The 20,608-nt window shown below is 36.2% G+C and overlaps 1 protein-coding gene across 4 annotated transcripts in view; it reads left to right on the forward strand.

Moving 5' to 3' along the window:
• Nucleotides 1-20,608, forward strand: part of Cad88C (cadherin 88C) — a 488,883-nt gene that overhangs the window by 396,338 nt on the left and 71,937 nt on the right. For all 4 annotated transcript variants that reach the window (XM_069812621.1, XM_069812619.1, XM_069812622.1 and 1 more), the window contains 2 exons: nt 7,391-7,551; nt 15,865-16,104. In XM_069812621.1, coding sequence (XP_069668722.1) covers nt 7,391-7,551; nt 15,865-16,104 — 401 coding nt within the window. The remainder of the gene's footprint in view (nt 1-7,390; nt 7,552-15,864; nt 16,105-20,608) is intronic.

Consider the following 20,608-nt stretch of genomic DNA (forward strand, 5'->3'; position numbering starts at 1 on the left):
TTACAAGAACAGATTATTGCTATACAGAAGGGAAGGCCAACCCCAACACTACCTGGTCTTACATGTATGCATGTAGGCTAATTTGTAGCATGTTTCATTCAAGAAGGTGTCATTTCGTGCTGTTAACTTCTTTCCTCCTCTTAAGAAATAAGCAGGAGCCGCCACTGTTACCAGTACTTACGTAATATTAGCTACTGTTATCGATGTCTAATGGTGTGATTAATCTTCGTTGGCTGCTTCCAATGTCATACAAAGTGTCATGTTGTAGATATTTAACATTACTTCCTTCAGAAAGTAAGTAAAGTTATGGATGGCGCCAATTTTCGATCAGATGCGGTAATAACATAATAGGTTTGCTTATAGGACCATTTCGATTAATAATAACTCTTCTCGGGTTCTCATCTATGGAGATGGCAGAGCTAGTCATCGAAAGCTTGGAAGCAAATATCCAGCTCACCTGGCTGATAACCCGAGAAGAGTCCACATAAAATGCCTGGAAAGCCTCAAGTCATACATTTCAATTAAGTTACCGGTACGAAATGTAATTGTCCAACACCAAAATATTAGACTGCTATTAGACTGAAACAGTGACAATAGTTCGTGCAGTTTTAAATCGACGTTACTAGTTACTTTACTAATAGACTTAAGGAGTAACCAGAACTTGTTACCATAATTTATAAACCACAGAGTTTTGGATGTTTAAAGGAACTCCGTCTGACTGGTCCTATTTTTACCGTCATTTCCCATAACTATGGTCCAAGCACCCAACTATGGTCCAAAACGCATTATGTATTACTTAGTCCCCCAAGAGTTCGGTGTTTGCCATTTAAGGCGCCACTGTGATAAAATGATGTTCCCCATAGATGCTTCCATCTACCATTACACGTGGCAATGATATGGATGCTTAACAAGGTCAGTGTGCATCGTTCTATTAAATGTGTGAAGACAAGAAATCATTCAGTTTGTGTTTGTCAGTTTTATTAAGCTCTCCTCTGTAGAACTGATAAGTTATAGATATATGATTGTTTGTACAATTAAACCTAGCTATATAGTGTTTACTTTTACGTAATAATTAGACTGGCAGAGGTTAAGGACTCTGTATGAAAAATGTTTAACCTCATGGCTAGAAGTCAGTCCTCTACTATGTACCACAACTGTTCGTGGACCAATAGTTGTATTTCATTTTGAGATATTTGTTTTAAGAAAATGTGATCAATATGATTATTTACTTCTGCAAATGCGGTATCTCAGTATATTCTAAAACACCATTTAATATTATGGTCCAGTAAATAAAGAAGCAGGCTGTTCCAGCATCAATGGTAATAGCACAAATGATGGTCCAATGAAACGAAAACTCCAGGGCAGAAGGAAAACAACCGTCCCTGTAAGTGACTATGAGAGTGATGAAATGAATTGGATACAGATTATGTTGTTTCCAGTGTTCTCTCCATATTTACAGACAGTCAGTCAGATGTGGAAAAGAAGACAAAATCTGTTAAATTAATGCTAAAGGCACGTAGTTATGTGGTAGTTACTTATGAGGAGGAATTGTGGCCAGGGAAAGTTTTGGAAGGAAAAACAATGGAGCAGTTGTTTCATGTATGGTAGAAGCGGCAATTACTGAGGTGACGAGAAGTGGAAGACATTTTATTTTATAGAAAGGAAAACATAAGAAAACAAATTGAAACCCCAAATGCGTCTCAAAAAAGAGAAATCTATTTTCAATTTCAGAATTACAAGAGAAGTGGAGATTCAAAGGATTGGAATAGGCCTACTGAACATAGTTCTCAGTATGGTAAATAAACATTATCAGTAAATTTATGTGCATAATTATTTTGATAAGAATGTGTTAGTTTATTTTTATACCGTACTTTTGTTCTTTAATATAAACTCACTGGCAAAAAACTGGGCCACCTACATTTTCTTTAAAACTTTTGAAAATTGTAGGATTCTTGAAATAATTGTAGGTGTGCTGAGATTTATTTAGTCATTCATTTATTTTGTGATACATAACAATGTACGTAATAGCCAACAATGATCTGAAAAGAAGATTCGTTCTTCTTGCAATATTGTGTCTATACTTCTATACTTCTCAGACTCATTTCAAGCTGAACTGAAGAAGTGTACAGACTAGTAAGCTCTTTTGAGGCAGTATTGGAGTACTTCATTGTATACAAATGTCGCTAAGTCCTACCAATTCAGCAAAAGTGGTTGCATTGATAGAAGATGGGAATAGTCACTGTTATGTGGTTGCAGTTCTTGGGATTCCTCGATCAACCGTACAACAGGTGTACCATTGCTTTAGAGAGATAGGAAGTTATCCCAGGAGACCTGCTTCAGGGAGAAAACGAGTAACTTTGGCTCGTGACGACCATTTTATTGTCCTAAACACATTAAGAGATCGCCATTCCACAGCTGTTGAGACCAGAATAGCCTCCAGGAAATAAGATAAGTTAACGTGAGTGAGAGAAGTGTAAGAAGACGTCTGGATGAATGTGGGCTGAAATCCAGAAGACCAGCCAAAGGCACAGAATGGCTCCAGCAACATCAAGTTGAATGATTATGTTTTGCTCACAATCATTCTAATTGGAACCTGAGGAAGTGGCGACGAGTGCTCTTCACAGATGAATCGAGATTTAGTTTACAGGTGGACATGAAAGAATGTGGAGAGGAGAAGGAGAACGTTTTTCTCCATGCACCTTCAGTTCACGTGTCAGTTTCCAAGGTGGATCAGTAATGGTATGGGGTGGCATTTCGTATGAAGCTCGCACAGAACTTGTTTTCATTAATGGAGGTGCTTTGACTGCTCCAAGATACATCGAAAAGATTCTAAATTGAACATGTGGTACCATATGCCCCATTTATTGATTAAAAGTTGCTGTTAATGCATGACAATGCTCGCCCTCATGCTACAAGAATCGTGGATGAGTTCCTTCACGACGTTGGATTGAATAGGATGACATGGCCAGCAAGAAGTCCTGATATAAATCCTATTGAACATGTGTGGGGCATGCTAGGGGAGCGAGTTAGAAGTCGTCTACCTCCTCACAGGAGCTTACAGCAGCTCTAAAATGTTCTAAGTGAAGAATGAAATAGAATCGACCAGACTGTCATCCAGAATCTGATCGAAGGGTTGAATCGGCAAGTGGTAGCAGTCATACAGTCACAGGGAGGCAATACCAGCTATTAGCAACGTCTGGGTGCCATAAAATCAGTTGAACGGAAGAAAATTGATACAATTTGTAAGTTTTTACACCTTTTATTTATATCCATTGTTTGGAGTTGAAAATAATAACACAAGTCATAATAAAAATAGAGTTTGTTTTCTGGAAAGCAATGTTTTCTTAATTTCATAATGGGTTTTCTGATTTTCACCTCATAAAAAAAAAAGAGAAACTTTAGCTGGCCCGGTTTTTTTTTTTTTTTTTTTTTGGCAGTGAGTGTACTTGTTCATTATTGCAGGAAAATGACTTTCAGATTTCACTTGTTTATGTGTGTTTATGCAGTGTGTACTAATAAAAAGAATTCATGTATTTTTCATTTATTTGTAATATTTCTGTGCTAGATTATGTTTCTACCCTGAAATTAGAAACTCAATGTATTGATTTACGAATAATTACAGCTCCAGCTATAATCCATTCATGTTTTCGAGCATGAATATATGAGTGGACCATAGTTGGGCAACTCAGAATACAACTATGTACCAATGCTTATTATTCCTTTAACACTTATAATTAAATAATTTCAAACACATATGTCAATATTTATTTAATACACACAAGAGTCCGAAGCCAAAATTTCACTTAATTTGGATGAATAGTACTGAATATACAAAGAAAAATGTGAAAAATGTGGATCATAGTTAGGGGAAATTACAGTACGATTTAAATGTCGGTCATTAAAGGGTAAAAACAATATTCTATTCTCATTATGGTAAAAAAATATTTTACAAATTAAAATATTCCAGTGCACCATTATTTTGTTCTTTTGTTATTAGAGGAGAAAAATTTGCTCTGGTGCCAGGGATCGAATCCGGGTTTTTGGTTCTATGTACCAAGTGCTGTAACCACTGAGCTACACCGAACAATCCACAGCACTGGATCGAATCCCTCTCTTCTAGTGATTTTCCCTTTGTGGCCTTACTCCATGTTCGACACATATGTTGACACATTATATTAAGTCAACTGCCATTATATAAGGAGAGCACTCAACTGGGAGACTTAATACTCCTCTAAAAATAATTGTTACCATAACAGATAAATTCTATAGGACAAAAAAGTTAATCTTTACGCAGATTATTTTGTCTGTTCGGCCTTCACAATGAACTTTCGTATTACAACTACTGGTATTCCATTTATTTTTTCTCTCCCTATAGTTCTTTCTTTTCTTTATGTCGAGCTATTTTGTTATGCACTTCTGGTAATCTTGTATCTTCCATTCTTTTTATGTGTTCCAATCATTTGCTGTAAACTTTTTATATTTTATTATAACGGAATATATCTGTAACTTTAAATATTTAGGGTGTCTTATAAGCAGTAACATGAGCTGCTGCCAGGAAGTCAAAAGGAGGATAGGAATGGCAAAGGAAACTTTTAATTGAAAAAGGAGCACGTTCTGTAACTTCTGGAAAAAAAAAAACTAAGAAAGAGACTAGTGAAGTGCTTTGCGTGGAATGTGACATTGTATGGGCCAGGAACATGGATATTACGACGAAGTGAAGAGAAGTGACTAAACCATTTGAAATGTGGATATGAAGAAGAGAAGAATAGAGCATGTGAAGTGGACAGACATAATAAGAAATGAAGCTGTGCTGGAAACATTGCTGCTGAAACTGATCAGGAAGAGAAAAAAGAATTGGTTGGGTCACTAGCTGAGAAGAAACTGCCTACTGAAGGATGCACTGGAAGGAATGATGAACTGAACTGGAGAAGAGTTCGAGGCAGAATTATAAATCAGGTGATAGATACCATTAAGATATATGGATCATATGCGGAGACAAAGAGGAAGACAGGAAATAGGAAATATTGGAGAATGCTGGGTTTGCAGTGAAATACCTGCACTTGGGCAGAAAACTATGAATTAAGGGAGAATGTAGGTATCGGTAGGTCCCTATCTCCCCCATGTTAAATTGGTGCACTTTATATGCCTTTTTCTCTGAATGTATTTAAGGTAGAATCATGCAATTTTGCACACTAGTAGACAAGAATGTTTTTAATCATCCTTGGATTTTCCAGATTATAATGTTAGAAATGTTGAGTTTTGTCACCAAACACACCTACATTCTCTCCTTAATGAATATCTGTAGGTGTAATTTTGTTCTTGTATCAAATGGTTCAGTCTTATGCAGCCTTTTATTCTTCTCATGAAACTCATTTCTGTATTTTGAATTTTACTATTCATGTAGATGAGCGAGTATAATCACTGATTTGTAGTACTAGATAACAGAAAATTTCCTTTATAAGAAAATCATAGTGTGCTGCAGCTTGAATCAGTATCAAAATTATATTAACACTCTAATGGAAAATAAATATTTTATTCATTTTTATATTTTTTAAATACCTATATGAAGGGTACACGGGAATAACGATCAAGGTCCATTTTAGAAAGTTTCGAGAAAAACGACTTTTAAAGTTTAAGCACTCAATACTTTGTTATGTGTGTATTTAATAGAAACTGACGTAGTGGAATATCAAGAACGATTATTTCTTATTACTAGCTAGACCACATCATAGTACTTCCTTTCCACTACAAGATGGCATTATTAACTCCATTTCGATTTTTGTTGGACCTTGATCGTTTTTCCCGTGTACCCTTCATATGTCATTGGTGAGAAGTTAATCCTACAAGAAAGAAGAGTGGTGGCAAGCTTGATGGAGTGTTTAGATCTCCAACCATAATCTGTAGAAAGTTTTAATACAAATTTCAACAAGACCCCACCAAAGTTGAATGTCTGATTGCCATTACTGCTACTGGTGTAAATGGACTTAACTTTTTGATACCTCAACAGTGAATTCCGAAAGGTATCTTAAACATGTTGCAGTCATATTATGCTATTGATGAATTTCCATTGAAAATATGCTATGTGAGCTATTTGCAGCAAAATGGTACAGTTGTGCGTTTTGCTCGCTACATTTCCAGAAAGATTGATGGCAAGAAGTAGACCTTTACAATGGCCTTCCTATTCCTCTGATCTAATCCCTGTGGCTTTTAATTATGAGATATGGTGAAAGAGAGAGTGTACAGCACGAGAGGAAAGAATAATGTAGTAACATCTATCCCCAGAGAATTGTGACAGGGCATTAAATGCTACTTTTGATCATTGCCAATTGTATGCTGATAAAAATGAACTACAGGTTGAGACTTTACAATAAATGAAAAAAGTTTTTGAGTCAGATATTTTTTTTAGACTTTGGTAAATGTTCTTCTCATTTAAATGCGAACATAATTTTGACATACTCTATATTTCTTAATCTATTGAAATGTTCATTCATTCATATTTTTCTGACCAAGGGCAGGTCCTTCACTGGAAACCCAGTATTCTCCAATCTTCCCTCTTTTCTGTCTGCATTTTCGTCTCCGCATATAATCCATGTATCTTAATGTTGAATAATTTCGAGGGAAAAATTGTTCCGGGGCCGGGTATTGAACCCGGGACCTTTGGTTAAACGTACCAACACTCTACCAACTGAGCTACCCGGGAACTCTACCAGACACCGATCCAATTTTTCCCTCTATATCCACAGACCTCAAAGTGGGCTGACAACCGTCTAGCAACCAACATTGTGTGGTAGAGCGTTGGTACATTTAACCAAAGGTCCTGGGTTCGATACCTGGCCCCGGAACAATTTTTCCCTCGAAATTATTCAAATCAACTTTACAGGGAGTTATACCTGAAAGCTTGATTTGCATAATACACGTCACTGTTCATTAACAGAAAACCACAATTTAAGTCATACAGAGTTAGTGTGCACATAATGTTGGTTGCTTGTTGGTTGTCAGCCCACTTTGAGGTCTGTGGATATAGAGGGAAAAATTGGATCGGTGTCTGGTACAGTTCCCGGGTAGCTCAGTTGGTAGAGCATTGGTACGTTTGACCAAAGGTCCCAGGTTCGATACCCGGCCCTGGAACAATTTTTCCCTCGAAATTATTCAAATCAACTTTACAGGGAGTTATACCTGAAAGCTTGATTTGTATCTTAATGTTGTCTATCCTCTGGTATGTTATTCTGCCCCAAATTTTTTCCGCTGTCTATACTTTCACTGCATCTTTCAGTAGGCAGTTTCTTCTTAGCCAGTGACTCTCCTCGTGATCAGTTTCAGCATTATTTTTTCTTCACTCATTATAAATAATTAAAATTTACGATAATTAAATATGGTATCTTTCTTGCAGAACATTCAGAGCCTGGACAGGAGAGAAGGAAACTCATTGATACAGTGGATAGAGATGAAGTCGATGAGTTGGATGACCCACCCTCACAAGTGTGTTATTTTATTGTTGGTGGCAACGAAGGTGAATTCTTTAGTATTGATAAATTTCAACATGAGATTGTGGTAAGAATTAATAATCAACTATTTCTTATTTATTGCTAGTGACAAATTTATATTTGAAGTTCAGATCCAAATATTCGAAATGTTCTAAATATGTGTATTAAAAAGGATATTCTCTCCTAGAGAAAACTTATTATGGAATCTTAATATTTCTTCATTCTTGGATACACTCTTTTAACACTTGTATAATCACTGATTGATGTTACAACTGATTTACTGTGTTAATATTTTAAAAAGTACCTGGCTGACTAGTTTCGACGTGGTGTCCATCATTGTCCGAAGCCTAGTGAGGTCCAGTGCTATCTTCTGGTTTCCTGTTGTCGTGGGGTGTGTTCATGATTGTGTCAAAAAGGGCGTGTGTTTTGAAATTCAGTTGAGTGTTTGGGATGTATTGTAGGTGTTTTGTAAATTTCATATTGTTCTAGAGCAGGCATGTCAATTGATGTCCAGAGGAGCAAGCGCGCGCTTTAGAGCTCAGGAGAGCCTGAGCGCTTTATGGCGGAAAGGAAAGAGACAGACGAAAGAGGTGGTATATGCCGCTTGGTCGAGCTATATTCAGGGATGGCCAGCACTGATTCAATAGATAAAGGGAAGAGAACTTATTAAAACTGTATCCATGTTCATTTTTAGATTTGCCTGAGAAGTATAAGTGCATTATAAGAATGTAAGTTTTAATTTTAATGTTCATTTTTCACAAGTTTGATTTTTTTATTCAAAAGAAATATTTTCTCAACTTTTTGTATAGAAAAGTGAAATTTTCAGGTATTGGCCTATTTATTTAGTAGCCTTACAGAATGTTTTCGTAAATCTAATATACCGTATATACGTATTACTGAAGATAGGGTATTGAAAATTTTGAAAATATTCGCATGGAAATTGTTTGTAAGGAAATGAATTAACAAAGCAACTACTGTTACATCATAAGCAAAAGATACGTTCCATGTGTTGTAAAAATGTCAGCTTCAGCAGATTTCGAGAAAATAATTTAATATTCTGATGATAGGAAGTTGCTCACAAATATCACCTTAAAAGCATAATGTGATAAGAGTTTTGTTATGTAATATTAGTTACACTTAAAACAGATACAGTACCTAGGTAACTTTGCTTTGTACTGTAATATTGTTTTGATTAGTTTATTGATTACTTTTATAAGGCTAAAGATACCATCAATATAAATTCCAACTTACCATGTCATACTCAATCTCTTTCTTTGGAATATCACTTTCTTTATGAATGATGTATTTCATCCACTTAATACAGTATAATATTATACTACTATGGAATTTAAGTGAATATTCCTTCTTAACTCTCTCTTATGTTATTAAGATTTAAAACACAAGTGCAATATTAAGAAATCAGTGTTAGTACTTTTGTTTTACAGACAATATAGATAATATTAAACAGAAAGAAGCCATATAAAAATAACGACATAAAATTTAACGTTCCGTTTGAAGTTTGTGCACCACTGTTTTCTTAATCCAACAGGTTGCTTATTCATATACACAACCCTTCCTCTTTCCATACTTAGCGCTTGCTGTCCCCGCTCGACGTCAAGGTCAGAAAAATGCGCTTGCTTTGACATCACTGAGATAGAGTGTGAAGTTTCTGCTTTTTGGTTGGGCTTCAGACAATGAAAACTGGTCAGCCAGATAAATTCTCGTATTAACACATTAAAGAAGTTACAGGGTTAATCAGTGATTTAATTTAAATTGAGAAAAATTGTACTTTTATTTACAATAGATAACCACTAAAATAGCAAAGGGTAATGTCTAGTTTCCATTTAAACAAAGTCCTTAACTAGCTTGTCATTTATTTCTTAGCCGTTTATAAAAGCGGAATATTTTGATATTAAAAGTACAGACTTTACTACTAGCAAGCAGTATAGTAGAAAGAGGTGCAGGGACAGGCTGAACAGTGTATCCACCATTAGCAAGAGGTATTGCTTCTCACATTTTTTTCTTTAGTAGAACTATTCAATTTTAATGAATTAAATACTATTACAGTCACAATCATGCCATGGTATGAAAAAAAAATTTCACAACCTCGAGCGGGAATCGATCCTGCAACTTCCTGTTCTCCAGTCAGGCGCTCTACCACTGAGCTATCGAGTTCGTCTCACGCCAAAGGCTCGGAATTATCCTTTCATACTGGCGACTCTGTTATAGAGTACTGTCCATAGCGTCTGATCTTAGTCAGCACTGCTTATGGGTGGAAAGAAACTTTACAATCCAAACATGATGAAGATTATATTCAATTTTCTTTTTTTTAATCTTGAACTCGGGGAGAGCAGTGTCTCCCTCTGTCCCTGCTAAATAAAGCCTTTGCTTCTCATATTTATGTTAATTTTAATTAAATATTTGCATAAAAAAAAGAACAAAGTAATATTAGGAGATAAAACATACTGTAGATCTATGGAAGGTGTATTATGGAAACATCTGCAGAATTAATTAGATGATGTATTTAAATAGTTTAATTTGTAAGTAAAGTCGAATATCTTATGGGATTATAAAGAATGCTTATTTATTTGCATTAAAGAAATAAAATAAAGGAAATGCATCTTCTTCTTTCAGGCGACTTGACCTATGTATGTCATTAATTGTACAGGTGGTTCAAGAAATAAATGAAGTGTGAACATTAATATCATTCACAACATTATAAAAGAACAGAATTGTTACGAAACACGAACTTATTATGAGAAAATATAGGCTATGTAATCTTCATGGTACAGTTTTTGCCCACCATGTTTTGCTTATGTTCAATTTAACCCCGGATTTTTGGCCCCCAGTCATTTCGCCCACAGCAATTTCTGTCCATAGCATATTCTAACCTACACCATTCTGTCCACGTTTTTTTCCTCATACAGTATTTTTTTGCCCAATAACATTGCCATAATCATGTTCCTATTGTTGTAGCGTAATTATAATCCATTTCTATGGTAGCAGTAAAATTTCTCCATGTCAATTTGGCAGATTCCCTACAAACAACGTGGGGACGCGAATTGTTTCGTCAGGCAGGGAAAATGACATGTTGGAGCATGAAAGCAAATAGTATTGCTCCCACGGAAACAATAAGTAGAACACTCGAAAGTACTGGTGATGCGAAAAGCATGGCATATGCTCTGATTCCAATACAACAAACTACATCAACAACAGCATCACTGTTCTATCCACTAGACCTCGCACATGTGACATCAATGTCAGTGATATAGCAGTGCTTGAAGTTCTACGAGGTATCAAATTCAAGGCACTAGAGCATCCTTACATATTGTCGGACCATCGGATCTCTGCCCCCGTAAGATATGCGAACTGAACCCTAATTCCTTCTCACCCTCGGTAATTCATTTCTCTCCCTGCATTGCTATCTCTCTCTTCTCTATCTCTCTCCCTTTCCCTCCCCCACTATTCACAATTTTTAGCCTTCTTGCGGGACAGTTTATTTGCACTTGCAGTCCAGTGTTGTCAACTCAACATGAACACTGTAGCACGAAGTGGTGAAAGAAATATTATTAAGCAAGTCCGTAATAGAATTTTGCGATGAAGAGAAACAAACAGGTCAGTGTCTGTTTCCTATAAATCAGGGAACGAAAAGAGCAGCTGCGATCATAGGTGAGGCTTATTTTATTTCAATTGAGTACGTATTAATTAAGAACTTCAGAAGAGAGGGAGTCTGTGCAGATGTAAAGCTAGACTCACCAGGGAAGAACAGACCAAGGGAACCTTTAATTCTTATAGGTGATATGAACCAATGTATTTTAAGAAGAAAGATGCAAGAATTTTATACAGTGCAGAAAGAATTTCCAGCATTGAAGAAATTACTGAAGTTGCGAGAGAAACAATAATTTCCAAGGTTGGAGAGAAATGCTACGGAAAGTGATTTGAGACATGGGATTTAGGTTTAAAAATGTAGAAATACAAGATGTATTTTGATTGAAAGAAATGATATTGTAGCATGGATTGACCTGCTATTTATGACACAGTTTGACGGAAGTTTGACAACATCCCTATTCGGCAAAGTTCTTGGCCTGCTGTTTAACGTGGTGGGAGGAAAGCGGGTGGAATGGAGTGAGCACAGGCGTTAACTTTTTCCAAGAACGACGACAATGCTGAAGGGGCACAGATCCAATGACCCGACAATACATACATACATACATACATACATACATACATACATACATACATACATACATACATACATACATACATACATACATACATACACACACACACACACACACACACACACACATACATACATATTCTGCCCATGACCAGGTCTTTCACTGCAAACCCAACATTCTCCAATCTTTCCTATTTCCTGCCGTCCTCTTAGTTTCCTCATATGATCCACTTATCTTAATGTCGTCTATCATCTGATATCTTCTTTTGCCCTGAACTCTTCTCCCGTTCACCATTCCTTCCAGTGCAGTGCATCTCTCAATAGGCAGTTTCTTCTCAGCTAGTGACCCAACCAATTCCTTTTTATCTTTCTGATCAGTTTCAGCATCATTCTTTCTTCACTCACTCTTTCCAACACAACTTCATTTCTTATTCTGTCTGTCAACTTCACATGCTCCATTCTTCTCCATATCCACATTTCAAATGCTTCTATTCATTTCTCTTCATTTCGTCGTAATGTCCATGTTTCTGCCCCATACAATGCTGTACTCCACAGAAAGCACTTCACTAGTTTCTTTCTTAGTTATTTTTCCAGAGGTCTGCAGAAAATGCTCCTTTTTTCTATTAAAAGCTTCCGTTGCCATTGCTATCTCCTTTTGACTTCCTGGCTGCAGCTCATGTTACTGCTTATAGTACATCCCAAGTATTTGAAGCTGTTCACTTGCTCTACTGCCTCATTTAAAATTTTCAAGTTTACCTTTTTTATTTTTCTCCCTATTACCATAGTCTTTGTCTTATTTGCATTTATCTTCATCCCATACAGCTGATAGCTATCATTTAGCTCCAGTAGCATATCCCTTAGTATCGTCTCCTCTTCTGAGTAGCCATCTGTATATAGAGCTGGAATAGTACATGGAGCTGGAGAAGAAGAATGAAATTGCCGAAAGAAACTTCTGTTATGTACTACCAACCAACACCAAAATAGGAAGTAGTATCCCACTTTGCCATGTACATTCCGGAAAGTAGACATTACAATTCCTTATGATGTGACAATAGGACCACATCCAGAGGGGTTTCTCCTCCATGATACTGGCACAATGACGAAAACCATATTTTGATTTACTGTACGGACTGTGCTCTAACTCACTTGGTAAGAAGCGATGTCCTTTTCACTAATATGGTACATTCAAGACTGTACCAAACATATTTGGCCAGTCATACACTATTCAAGGTGTCATCCGCCAATACGTTTCCCCGTTGGTATACATGCTGACGGTTAGGAGAGAGACGAAGCTACATATAAGGCAGTTTGGACAGAGTTAAAAAATTAGGCCTCACTGAGAAATTTATATACTGCCCGTGCCTCACTTCCTGAGCTGTTTCTTTGCGGGGTGAGACGCAGAGGGAGAGAGTGGGAGGTCCTGGGTACCGCATGTGCCTACTACCCTATTTTCAACACATCGGACTTTTCAGGATTTCTTTCGTCAGCTATGGACAGGCGAATGTATAGGCTATACCCTCACAAAACAAATTATGTCCTTCTCATCAATTCCTATAACTAAACACTAATACCAGTGGTAGACGACAGTCTCTACTTGAGATTATTGACCTAATCGTCCACACCTGTGGAGTAACGGTTAGCGCGTCTAGCCGCGAAACCAGGTGGCCTGGGTTCGATTCCCGGTCAGAACAAGTTACCTGGTTGAGGTTTTTTCCGAGGTTTTCCCTCAACCCAATATGAGCAAATGCTGGGTAACTTTCGGTGTTGGACCCCGGACTCATTTCATCGGCATTATCACCTTCATCTCATTCAGATGCTAAATAACCTAAGCTGTTGATAAAGCGTCGTAAAATAATCTACTAAAAAAAATCGACCTAATCGCGATTACGGTTATCACTTGTACACCTCCGTAAACTCTTTCCTCTATGGCAGTGTTTCTCAAACTTTTTCCATCGCGAAACCCCTTTTATCTAAAGTGTAACTGCGGAATCCTTGTAATATTTTATAGTATTTAATAATTAACAGACAGGTGAAAGCTAGTATCTCAATAATTCTGTTCACTGGGACGAATGTATTTGCTTTTTAAGCCTGCAATCTGGTTTTATGGCGGAAAGTTGTTGTCTCATTTCTACTGTACTTCTGCATTTTGTCTTTTCGGTATTTTGTTTTAGTGAACACATATGCAGAGAATCCAGTGATGAAAGTGATAAGTGTTATGGGTATTTTCCGTTTTAGATATTCATTAAACATATTGTTATTACGCATATTATTGGAATATTATTATTATTATTATTATTATTATTATTATTATTATTATTATTATTATTATTATTATTATTATCGGTGGTTTCATGTTATTATTGATTCATATTTTCGTAACATTTATATATTTTTATAGTATCCACTAAGTAAAATAGCCACCGGAGTAGCCCAGTCGACTAAGGCGCTTGCCTATCAATTCAGAATTTAGCTCGGGCGCGGGTTCGATTCCCGCTTAGGCTGATTACCTGGTTGGATTTTTTCCCGAGGTTTTCCCCAACCGTAAGGCGAATGTCATGTAATGTTTGGTGAATCCCTGACCTCATCTCGCCAAATACCATTTCGCTATCATCAATCCCATCGATGCAAAATGACGTAGTAGTTGATACAATGTCGTTAAATAACCAAGTAAAAAAAGGTATAAAATAACATTTAAAATCATATAGGGCTCACGGAACCCCAGAACATACATTGAGAAATGCTGCCCTATGGCAATTCAGCCAGACTGAACAAAGAGTGGCCTAGTGTGCACATACATTTTAGGAAATCTCCATCAGAGATAATAGCGATAGTGGTAACCACGATTAGAGTAGTCAGTATTATAAACAGTAAAGACTCCTGCATTGGCATAGGATAATGTTTTCCGCACACATAATATGCTGCCGTGCCGCCATGCTGCAGCTGCCGTGCCAGTCCGAGCAGACCTAAGAGGCGTGGTTATAAGCACTAGGGAACTCTCGGTTCAGGACGTGAGACACGGGGAGTATGGGATATATCATAACAGATTACGAACTAACTTCAATGAATGCCATAAAATCAGTGTTTCTAGGAATAAATATCCAAGGATGGCTTTTTCACTTCATGCTAAGTATATGGAGGTATGCTGTTGTTGCGAACTGAGAGTCCCATATTGTGAAAATATTATAGTCATCTGCCATTCAATACAAATGTTGTTCGCCATTCCCTTCGTTTCATTGGTGGATAATGACGAAGCGTTCGACTTAGTGCACAATGACATCCACGACGACGTGCAGGAGCTTGCAGAGTACATGGAAGCAACATACAATTGAGGATGTCGAGCTGCACTGCCGCGATATCCCCTCACATGTGAAAAGTGTATGAGCAGACACTCAACATAGATTAATGTAGCTGAGTGATGGCACTCAAGATTCCCAAAGTTAATAGCTACACACCATTCATCGTTATGGAAATTTGTGGAACATTTAAAAAAAAAAAAATGAAAATGACAATTATTCCATCACTATTACACAGCTGTTAGGGAGACACACGAACTTTAAGAAACCAATAAAAAAACTACCTACTAATCAAACATAGATTGATTCCATCATACGCAACTACCAGGAATACAGGGATAATAACAACATTCAACTGTATCTAAGAGCTACAAGCTACATACTAAAATTGTATGATGCAATAGGAGGAGGAACAGGAAGAGGACTAGTAACAATCTCACGCCATCTTTAAATTTTGTTTTACATTAATATAATGATGTTTTATCACTAAATTACAGTTCAAATGTGTTCATGTTTTCTTACTTCATTCCATTTTCATTTTTCTAATCCTTTTCCAATGGGGGTGAAAGCTACGGTCATATTGGCAGTGGGCGAAAAATAAGTGCGTAATATAACTGTGGACAAAAATAAATTGTGGGAAAGAAATAGTTATGTTTCAAAATGTGTCGTACGTAAAGCAAGCTATGGACAAAATAACTCTGGACAAAATTACAGCTAATCAGATTTTTTTTCTTTCTCATATGATATTCCTTGATGATGCAATTTTAGGAACTGCAGTAACTTTATTCAACATATAAACTAATATATATAGCTTTTGTCATAAACTATTAATGATCAGGCTATTTTGAGTTTCAAGTGTGCTTATAAATATGTTACGGTACTAAAGAAAATAATTTCTACATTTCAGGCAATTAAAGAGTTGGATCGTGAAATTCATGACACCCATATGTTATTGGTGAAAGCAAGTGAAGACTGTGTACACACACCTGAAAATCAAAGCTTCTTTGATCCAAGTGATGATACGCTTCTAAAAGTGATGATCACAGTGAATGATATCAATGACAATGCGCCACGTTTTGTCAAAAGAGTATTTACGGGAGGAGTCACTACAGAAGCAGATTTTGGTACAGAGTTCATGCAAGTGAAGGTAAGATTTCATCTGTTACTATAGTAAAAGTCATTTTTAAGGAACAGTCTGTTAATTCCCAGTCAAATTACCTTATAAATAATGTAATTCCCACTTTTAAGGAAACTGTTTAAGGATTTTGTAACAATGAAGCCTGAAATATCGAATCGACTTTCAATAATCAATAGTACCAGCATATTCGATAGTGCATCTCAATCGATGGTAATGGTGCAGTATCATTTTTTATTATTCTTTAAGGTCTTGATTTGCATTGCTTTCACAGAGTGGTTGCTTTGCTTGCTTTGTTCTCGCAAGTTGTGTGGATTCTGTTTCCAAGTTTTTTTTTGTTAGTTTATGCTGTTTATGCATTGTTATAATGGCGACTAAACAGAAGAAATTAACTATCGGACGGAAAGTGAAAATAATAAGGGATGTCGAGGTTAATCCTCAAATAAAACTATCGCATATGGCAAAAAAGCATGGTTTGCCAACTACTTCATTATGGGGAATAATGAAGAAGAAAAAGAAATTTTCAATGCCGAATTTCAGGTTCAACCAAATGGAAAAACATTCATGCCTCACCATTTGAAGAATTAGAAAATATTACCGGTACCGGTATATAACGAAATGTATTATAAATAGTAATTGTAGACCTAATTACATAATTGTAATGTTTGGTATATAACACACACGTTAATACTAGTAATCCCTCAGAGTTTCGTTAAAAAAGGAGTTCTATTGTATTTGAAAAACCGAAACTTTAAATTACCACTTATATTCAGTTTCTATAGGCCTACACCATATTCCATTCATTTTATAAATGATAGAGAGGAAAGTTTGGACTGCAAAAACAATTTTAAAAAGTTATCAATATTTATTACATCTCTACGTGTGACCCATTAGTGAAACTGACAACATTCAACCTGAAATAAATGTTCTTTCCAACACATCTATTATTTCCATTGCATTTATGTCACAGATGGGGTCTAGTAAAATTAAGTTGGGAGGTCAGGTTGACCAGTGCTCGAAATGCACTGGAGCTGACCGGAACAGTGTTCCAATTCGTGAATTTCAGGAACCTTTCCGTTCCGTCTGATGAGAAATGGCTATGGTTCATTCCAGTTCGCTTTAATTTGGTATTAATTATATGATTATACTATTCCAATACGTTTTTCAATTAAATGTGAATTAAGCTGTTGCAAATACTGACCAACAGCACTGTCGGTACTGCTTTACTTTATTACAGCATTTCTATAAGCTCTCGCTAATTTATAATACTCTTACGACATGCTTTTGTATGTTTGATTCTGCAGTGAGTGTTGCTGAGGTTCAGAACAATAGCGTGGCATTATTGAAATTAAAAAGGACTGGAACACAAAACACTTTGTCACTTCATATTGAGCTAATGATCAGTTGTCATTGGTCACTGTTAGACAGCGAGTCGAATTTCTAATTGTTTAAACTGTGACCTGAGTATCCATTTCAAAGACTTCGCGAAACAAAGGTTCCAGTCATAAGAGTAGGGCCGAAAATCATTCTCTTTTGCTGGTAATAATAAGTATACACGTCGAAGTAAATTACCGTTTTTAAATATGTGTGCATTTTATTCAATTTTTTTTTTTTTTTTGCCGAATGAAGTGACTGTCATTTGTTGTATCTGTCTATAAAAATATGATAAATTAATTAAAATTTAAAATTTTTTTATTAATTGATGTGATGTAGTCATTAATTCCGTCGTTGTCATCATCAATATCACCATGTCCATGAAAATAACAGTGTGTTCTGGTTCGTCAGATCTTCCTTTTCGAACCCTGAGGCAAACCTATATACATGTTCCTTAATATTGTCCCACAATAACAAATTCAGTGGAGTGATCTCGGGTAAGCGTGATGGCTATGAAATACTAGGTTTCTTGTGTCTGGTCCAGTAATCTGAAACGTGTTATTGTGAAACTAATCCTCTCCTTATCAGAACATACCAGACTTCAGTTTTGGGCTATTTCTGATGTGTTCATGTTAGACGTGTGGATTTTGCGAGCCCCAAATCTGAACACACACATTCATGCACTTACACATAGAATAATTCATAAGCGTACTTTTATTACCGGTAATTGTTTAGTCTTTATTGAATTGAATTATTATAAGTCTACCATTATCTGAGTGCCTCTGACCCCAGTGGCGCTGGTGTGTGGATATTGCTGGGGGAAAATGTGAGACACTTTACACATCTCGACATGTGACTCGGTGACAGAGTTATCTTAGTAATTTTTTCTAATGAATATACCGATATTGTGTTCATGAAACATGTAGAAGAAGGTGGGCCTGAGTGAGAAAAATATTTCTACTACTGTAACCATTGCATCATAATTATATATTTCATTTTATTGCATTGTCTTTTTGTTAAAGCTTTGTGTGACAATTAATCAATTCAGAAAAATTAACTTGCAATTTATCATCTGTTCACATCAGAAATGTTTGTTTTTCTATTAACCACCCAAGTTTAGATAGGTACATGGGGTGGTTTTCAGCGAGACAGATATTTTAAATACCATATAGTATCTACTATGTACTGTAAATGAACAATACCGGTACTTACTTACTTAGCCTATGGCTTTTAGAGAACCCAGAGATTCATTGTCACCCTCACATAAGTCAGCTATTGGTCCCTATCCTGAGCAAGATTAGTCCAGTCTCTACCATCATATCCCACCTCCCTCAAATTAATTTTATTATTATCCACCCCAAAGGCCTTTTTCCCCTCCGATCTCCCAACTAACACTATATGCATTTATGGAGTCAACCATACATGCTACATGACCTGCCCATCTCAGCTGTCTGGATTTAATGTTCCTAATTATAGGTGAAGAATACAATGCGTGCAGTTCTGCATTGTGTAATTTTCTCCATTCTCCTGTAACTTCATCTCTCTTAGCCCCAAATATTTTCCTAAGCACCTTATTCTCAAACACCCTTGACGTCTGTTCCTCTCTCAAAGTGAGAGTCCAAGTTTCACAACCATACAGAACAACCAGTAATATAACTGTTTTATAAATTCTAACTTTCAGCTTTTTTGACAGCAGACTGGATGGTAAAAGCTTCTCAACCGAATAATAACAGACATTTCCCATATTTATTCTGCCTTTAATTTCCTCCCGACTGTCATTTATATTTGTTACTGTTGCTCCAAGATATTTGAATTTTTCCGCCTCTTCAAAGGATAAATTTCCAATTTTTATATTTCCATTTCGTACAATATTCTGGTCACGAGACATAATCATATACTTTGTCTTTTCGGGATTTACTTCCAAACCTATGTCTTTACTTGCTTCATGTAAAATTCCCGTGTTTTCTCTAATAGTTCGTGGATTTTTTCCTAACATATTGATGAAATGAACAATACATAATTACTCAAAAATTATATTTCATAATCTGTGAACAATATAAAACTTTGCTTCTGCTTTTGAATGAGCATTTATATGTCTAAAGTCAACAGAGCAGTGGCGTATACTGGTTAAAGGGTTTGGGCTACCGCTGACCCTATTATTACACAAAATATATCTAACAATTACTTTAATTTTAATTACTATGGTAAAACTAATAATACAAAATTATTACATTATGTTATATTATAAACTTTTTCTTTTGTAATTTCCTTGGGCTATCGCCGGTAGCCCCGGTAGCCTGCAAAATACGCCCCTGCAACAGAGAGAGGAAGATAAGTATTTTGACCTTCTGTTTTGCCATATAAAATGTTTGAGGCAAAATCGTCTTAGAATTAACGTTTACAGTACCTACCAGTAGCAATGTCTGGTCTTAGAATTAACGTTTACAGTACCTACCAGTAGCAATGTCTGGTCTTAGAATTAACGTTTACAGTACCTACCAGTAGCAATGTCTGGTTCATTTGGGAAACATAATTACGTATCATATGACTTTTCATTTCACCTCTCAAAAAAATAACTTTAAATGTCATATTGTTGTCCTTCATAATCTTTGTCACTGTCTACCTGTGTGTAAAACACTTTCTTCTTCACTTGAAATTCCACTAATACCTTATTTTGTTTGGCATTCAATGTCTTAAAAATAAAGTGGATCTAACAATTGAAAACCAATCCTCATTTGGTGAAAAAATCTGATATTATCGGATCTCCAACATCCTCTTCTCCAGTTTGATCATGAAATGTTTCTTCCCATTTCCTTTATTTTCTTCATTTCATATATCCTACTATCCATTGGCTAATGATATTAATCTTTTCTTTCCCTGGAGAGTGTTGCGACTGCGACCTTTCTGCCTATTTCTTCTCTATATTTCTTTCTTTTTATTTTGAATAGCATCTGAACTTCGAGGGGCTTAAAGATTAATATTTCTGAACTGTTTTTTGTCATATATCGATTAATTTGGCATATACTTCTGCTCTTTCCCCTAATGCCATGATAGGTTAAAGGTAAAGTAAAGGTATCCCCGTCACACGCCATAAAAGCACTTGGGGGCATGGAGGTAGAGCCCCATGCTTTCCATGACCACG

The sequence above is a fragment of the Periplaneta americana genome, chromosome 16 (genome assembly GCF_040183065.1).
Source record: "Periplaneta americana isolate PAMFEO1 chromosome 16, P.americana_PAMFEO1_priV1, whole genome shotgun sequence".
NCBI classification, from domain to species: Eukaryota; Metazoa; Arthropoda; class Insecta; order Blattodea; family Blattidae; genus Periplaneta; species Periplaneta americana.